The following is a 7,005-nucleotide window of genomic DNA, read 5'->3' as shown; positions in this document are numbered from 1 at the left end:
CATACTTAGATATTTGGGTTTATGTATCAACATAGGAACTAGATGAGAGTCGTGTTGTCCTGGTTATAACCCATAAAGTACATGTATAAGATATCGTTACAGTACGTCTTAATTCTGATCAGCGTGACAGATATGCCATTAATTCAGACATTATGTTAAGCATTTGGAAGCTTCCGGTGTTGCTGTTTGCTGATGATACAGTATTGTTGAGTGAAGATGAATGAGAGTTGCAAGGTTTGGTGAATGAATTTGGGACAGTGTGTAGGAGGAGGAATCTGAAAGTTCTATCTATCTATCTATTGCCAGACGCCTCAATCCCGTTTGGGGTGGCCACAAACAAATCGCCTCCAAGTCGCCCTGTCCCCGCCATTTCACTGCCCTGCTCCCAACTCACACCCCCCTCTCTCTTATACCTCTCCACCCCATCCCTCCATCTCATCCTCGGCCTCCCCCTCTCTCTTCCCCCCTCTACCTCACTCACATACACTCTCTTTGTCAGTCTTTCACCCTCCATCTTCTCCACATGGCCAAACCACCTCAGTGTGTTCCTCATAACGCTTCCTATTACATCCACATCAACACCACAACGCTCCTTTATATCCTCATTCGTCAGCCTGTCTCTCCATGTGACTCCACAGGCTTCTCTTAAATAACTCATTTCCACTGCTCTCACTCTTGACTTGTGTCCTTCCAACAACGTCCAAGCTTCACTTCCATACGTTAGAGTTGGTATCACAATACTGTCATGCAGTGGCGGCGCCAGGAAATTTTCATTGGGGGGCTGAGGAGGGGCTGGGGTAAAATGTGGGGGGGCTTCACAAAATGTCATCAAACTGAAGTGTTGATGGAAAATTGGTATGTACATATTCATAATATCCGAATGTACTGAGGTTCATTTTAGACACCTGTACTCTTTGAAACTGCGGTGTTAATGTATAACATTTCTTATCTCATCAAAAATTCTGCCAAATGAAAGACATAAAACTAGCAAGGAAATTCAGATTAATGTATACGCAACATTATAACATTTATTATTTCCAGTTTATTCCATAAGATTGAAGTTTAACTCAATTAATTTAGACATCATGTTTAAGCAAGCAGTTAACATGACAGAAAAAAATTCTATGTTATGAAGTTAATACAATCTGAAGAATCAGAAGAATTTTTAATTCAAGGTGTAACGACTGTCACGTTACTTTAAAACTATGCGCCTGTTCTGGTGATTGGCAGCAAATGTGTCTATAATGGCATCAATGTTCAGCTGTTTAGCCCTCCTAGAATTAATTGATATTACAGCAAGGTTGCTGGTGCGGTTGTTGCCACTGCTGTTCCTCAAGTATGTCTTGAGGAGTTTCAGACATGAGAAGCTCCTCTCACAGGCAGCTGAGGTGACAGGGAGGGTCACTGCAATGCATACAAGTTTATACAGATCTATAAAGGTGTCCTTGTATGGCTCCAGCATGGCTGCAAGCTCAAGTGGTGTGGACACTTCCAGGCCATTGTCTCTCTTCCTAGCTATTAGTCTTGTCAATTGGTGGACCTCCACTGCAAGATCACCCTTTGCCACTCCATAATTGGCTGCCATTCCTGACAGCGCTTTTTTGTCCAGAAATGTAATGTGCTTAGGATTCAAGGCAGCAGCACCCATCAGAACATTACAGGCATCAGATGAAAATCGCCTGCTCAGCTCATTGAGCATTCTATCTATGATGACATAGAAGGTCCTTCTCCTGGCATCTGGTATAGCTCCATCCCTCTGACCTGTACTGGATGTTATGATGAATTCATCCAGGTGTCTGGGAGCAGATCGTTGTCTACCTGGACGCTCAGTCTCAGTGCGTATCCCAACTACCTTGCACAGATCCTCAGCAGCCTCCTCTAACTCCTTCCAGGCAGCTTCAGTCCTCATTCCTGTCAGTCCAGACATGACAGACTGCATCAAGTCCTCTGCAGAGGCCAGCTGAAGGTCATGTGACTGGAGGTGGTTTAACAGTTGTTTGGTCATCAGTAACACTTTTTCCATGGCCATCAGAATTGTCACAAATTGCTGATCTAGCAGGATGCACAGGCCCTTTTCCTCAGTGGCTCTGTGTGCATTGTCTCCCTCCATGAGACGTTTCAAGGTTGTCATTATGGCAGGTAGGGTTCTTTTCACTGCCAGACAAGCAGCATGTTGGGAGGTCCATCTTGTGTGAGACAGTTGCTTCAACTCTATGTGCTGCCTTGTGGGATTTAATTATTTTTGCACCTTTATAAATTCTTCATGTACTACTGACGTAGAGAAGAACTTGTACAAGCTCTGTATAGCCACAAAAAACTCTGCTGCAGCCTGGATATTGTGTACACAATCAACGAGCACAAGGTTGAGCCTGTGAGCATAACAGTGGACATACACAGCCTGTGGTACCTTTCTCCTAAACCTCTCCTGTATACCACTGATGTGCCCTGACATGACTGCAGCTCCATCGTAGCACTGGCCAATGCAGGCGTTGTGGTCAGTACCACATTTGGCCAGGGTCTCCAAGATCTTGTTGAGCAATGAGTCTGCATCCAGACCCTCGGCTGCTGTGAAGTCAAGGAACACCTCATGAAGGCTCTGTTTGTGGAGATACCTCACCACAGTGGACAGCTGTTCTTGTTTGCTGACATCCTTGGTCTCATCCACCATTAGGGCAAAATGCTCTGCTCTTAGGACCTCGTTGCTGATGTCCTCTCTGATTATTGAAGCTATGATGGCGAGCAGTTCATTTTGGATATCGTGGTGCGTATATTTAGCATTGCCAGGACCACCACTCAGTTTCTTTTTGACAATGTCATCATACCTGGAAATCAGGTCCAGCAGTTCCAGGAAGTTACCTTTGTTGCCAGAATCAGTGTCATCCTTGTGACCTCTTTGGGCAACATTTTGGCAGGCTGTGTAGAGCGGTACGTCTATTACTGCTCTAATGTAATGTCTGTTTTCCTTTACAGTTTTTTCATGGTTGGTATTAAAAGCATGTAGGATCCTAGAACCTGTTGTTTTCTGCATCTTAAACCCTGCCCAAGCTTGCATAGAGAACTTGTGTCCTGCTGAATTATCATGAGACTTCAGAGATGAGGTTGCCTTCTTCCAGTTCCGAAAGCCGTCATGGGTGAAGGACTTCCCACATTTGCTTAATTGTACATGACCGAAATGATGACATGCAAAGCAGAATGCAGCATCTAGGGTCGTGGAGTACTCCAGCCACGAATGATGATCACGCCAGTTCTTGCTGAATGACCTTGACTGGCCACTGTATTCTGTGGCTGGGTATCTCTTCAAGTCTGGACAGGTGGGACCACTATCTGGAAGCTGGCTCAGGTCCTTGGGTCCAGGTAGTAGTTTCTCACCATGGGTGTGAGAAGTGCCCTCTTGTGGCTGGGGTTCTGCACTAGCCTCACCTAGTAAGGCTGCAGACTCACAATCACGATCACCACTGTCCAGGTCCTCATTAACAGCAGGTGTGTCTGTAGGAGGATCATCATCTCGCAGCCTCTTCTTGGGAATCTTGGGTAACAGGTAGCGTTCCATGATCAACTCGGCCTATGTGATCAAATATGATAAACCACCATCAGTTACTTTCATAAACAGGGAAAACAGCATAAACAAGCACACAGATCACAGAAGCATAAAGCTGCATATTAGCATTACAACAGACCAGATATTTTCACACTTTTATTCTTCCTTCCACAGCTTCTTATAATCTTATAGTAGCCTATATACATTTGTAAGTAGAAAAAAATCAACTTACACCATACCTGTAAATCAGTGCAAGACGAAAACCACAACTAATAAGCTCAGCTGCTCAGTAATTCAGTGTCTACTGCACTAAGCAATTAACAGCCAACAGACTCGGAGATCTACACACAACCGCGTCGCGTGGTAGACTGGTCTGGTAGCTGACAGGAATCGAACAGGAATGGCTCATCGTGCACTCGATTCGTGAATGCTGGGCTAGGCTAGGAGCCTAGGACCATGTAGGCCCTATAGCAGTGTGAATCCTTTACTTCATTTTAATCAAATATATTCAAATTTATTAACTTCCTGCCTCGAATTATGACATAATCGACATTCAATTATATTTCTGAAGACGAGATAATAATCGTACAGTCGTAATACACTAAAAGAATGGCTAATGTAGTTTAATAAAAATAATGCTGTATTTTACTTTCACTTATCATTTTCATTATAGGATATGTAAACTAACCATCTGAATTACAAGAATTTCACAGAATATATTATAACATAAGTTACCCTTAGTATTAGAACTAGGCTGGAAGTTTTCCTTAGAAGTTGAGTCAACTGATAAATTTTCCCTAATTTCCGTGAAATTACTATCATTCAGAATCTGCTAAATGCTAACAGCTAAAAATAATCACGATTTAATCTATTGTCTTGAATCTTTTCCTAAACTTATAACACTTCGTTTCGTCAACTTTTGTGTATTATTTGTAAATAGTAATACAAAATTGAAAGTTCAAATAAGGGACGTCCTGCCTAAATTCGCCTTTGGAATCTGGCAATATTGGGGGGGCTGATGGGGGGGCTTGGCTCATTATTGGGGGGCTGAAGCCCCCCCAAGCCCTCCCTTGGCGCCGCCACTGCTGTCATGTAACTTTTTCACTTCCATGCTCACTTCCCTGTTTCTTTTCACTGCTTTCAAAGGAACCAGCAACCTTTCTTCCCTGCTGTACTCCTTTCAAGCACTTCACCCTCCAAACCTCCATCCTTACTCATCACAAAAGTAAAGTTGTGGTATTCGAGGGGGAATGAAGTCACAAAGTGTGCAGTGAGGTTAGTTGGTGAGGATACGGAGAATGTGAGTGCATTCAAGTACTTGGGTAGTGTGATGAGTTAGGATGGAACTTTGGGGGATGAAGTGCGTGAAAGGGTACAGCAGGGAAGGAAGGTTGTTTGTGCACTGAAAGCAATGATGAGAAATAGGGAGGTGAGTATGGAAGTTAAGAAGTCACTGCAAGATAGTATTGTGATCCCTACCCTGACGTATGGAAGCGAGGCGTGGACTTTGCAAGAGGGGAACAAGTCAAGAGTGAGAGCAGTGGAAATGAGTTACTTGAGAGGAGCATGTGGAGTGACGTGGAGGGACAGGTTGACGAATGAAGAAGTGAAGGAACGTTGTGGGGTAGATGTGGATGTGGTTGAAAAGATTAGGAGAATTGCACTGTGGTGGTTTGGACTTGTGAAGAGTATGGAGAAAGAAAGACTAAGTGGGTGTATGTTGGTGAGGTGGTGGGAGGGAGTGGGAGGGGTAGACCGAGGATGAGGTGGAGGGAGGGAGTTGAGAGGTATATGAGGGAGGGGGGGGTGAGTTGGGAGGTGGATAGTCAAATGGTGGATGACAGAGTGACTTGGAGGCGTTTTCTCTGTGGCCACCCTTTGCGGGATTAGGGCGTCGGGCTATAGATAGATAGATAGATGTTAAGCATATGGGTTTACATACCAACATAGGAGCTAGACGAGGCCCAAGTTCACGATATAACCATCTCAGTGTAAGATGTCGTTACAGTAGGTCTTGATTTCTCTGTGTCGATAACTATTCATATGGAAGAATACGATTCTGGTCGGGCTTAATTCGTTCTATTATGGCACTTCCCACAATTTCAGTGTGTGGGTACAGTATCTTTTATAAGTTACAGTAGGTTTCTTTTGTGTGGATAATATTGACGTAAAAAAAAATAAGAGGAATGGGGAGACTGTATTAGAACACACACACACACACACACACACACACACACACACACACACACACACACACACACAAAACTATCTATCCGTCTACTTGTCTGTTTCTGCCTATATCTATCTGGCTGTTTTTCTGTAGATCGATTTATCTATGTATCTCTATCTGTCTATCTATCTATCTCTATCTGTCTATCTATCTATCTATCCATCTATCTATATCTATCTATCTATCTATATATATATAAATATATATATATATATATATATATATATATATATATATATATATATATATATATATTATATGAGAGAGGCAAATAGACATAGAGAGAGAGAGAGAGAGAGAGAGAGAGAGAAAGAAGGGGAGGGGTGGATGTAGGGAGTGAGGACAGGTGAGGTGAGGAATGGCTCCCAATCCCCAAGGAATTACCTACTGAGGTCATTTTGACTAGGGCAGACACACACACACACACACACACACACACACACACACACACACACACACACACACACACACACACATATATATATATATATATAAATCAGATTGATCACATCGCTAGCAGTAGGAGGCATAGAAGTTCTCTGCTAGATGTTCATGTTAAACGGGGAGCGGATATTGGTAGTGACAGTGTGGTGCGGTGAGGATCTGTCCGTTCTCCCCTTTGGGGCTAAGAGTGGAGTACGAATGAACGTGTTTGAATGGATGAGTAAATGGGGAGTGTAAGTCGTCCTGTCTCATGGCTACTTCCCTTTCCCTTGGGGGAAGGCAGCCTAGGTATGTAGATGGATAGATAGATAGTGTATCAGTGCCTGCGTGTATCAGTGCCTGTGTGTATCAATGCCTATGTGTATCAATGCCCTATCAGTGCCTGTGTGTGATAGTGTGCGTGACATGCGCTGATCAGTGCTTGTATCAGTGTTTGCGTGAATGAATATGTGCACAGTCTTTCAGCCTCTTTCCATTTTGGACTGAAAGAATCGTTCCAGCTCTCTTCCTCTTTCCACTTCCAGAACCCCGCATCCTCAATCACGTTTACCTCATATATTCAGTTACATGCACTCACCTCTGCATCATGTTCTTTTTGTCTCTGCCTCTCCTTCTCTCTGTCTCAGTCTCCTTCTCTCTAGTCTTTCTACCCTTCTCCTTACCTGATTTCCTCTCCTCAGTTTTCCCTGTCCTTGTAACTGATCCAATCTCTCTCTCTCTAAATATTCCGCTGCCTGTGCCTCAGTCTCTCTGTTAGTCTCTGCTTCCGTCTGTCTCTTTCTTTGTCTGTCTC

At 43.6% G+C, this 7,005-nt stretch overlaps 2 protein-coding genes across 2 annotated transcripts; both read right to left on the bottom strand.

Annotated features, from left to right (window-relative positions):
- Window positions 1-1,192: 1,192 nt before the first annotated feature.
- On the bottom strand, window positions 1,193-2,131 carry LOC145390041 (uncharacterized). The gene has a single exon (XM_080265120.1). It carries the CDS (start codon window positions 2,129-2,131, stop codon window positions 1,193-1,195), a length of 939 nt encoding a protein of 312 aa, XP_080121246.1.
- Window positions 2,132-2,236: 105 nt separating this feature from the next.
- LOC145390040 (zinc finger MYM-type protein 1-like) lies at window positions 2,237-3,550 on the bottom strand. The gene has a single exon (XM_080265119.1). It carries the CDS (start codon window positions 3,548-3,550, stop codon window positions 2,237-2,239), a length of 1,314 nt encoding a protein of 437 aa, XP_080121245.1.
- Between the last annotated feature and the right edge of the window lie 3,455 nt (window positions 3,551-7,005).

This window comes from Coenobita brevimanus, unplaced genomic scaffold (assembly GCF_032717465.1).
Source record: "Coenobita brevimanus isolate Jiangsu-jjx unplaced genomic scaffold, ASM3271746v2 jjx.HiC_scaffold_2754, whole genome shotgun sequence".
NCBI classification, from domain to species: Eukaryota; Metazoa; Arthropoda; class Malacostraca; order Decapoda; family Coenobitidae; genus Coenobita; species Coenobita brevimanus.
This window is presented reverse-complemented; position numbering and strand designations above follow the sequence as displayed.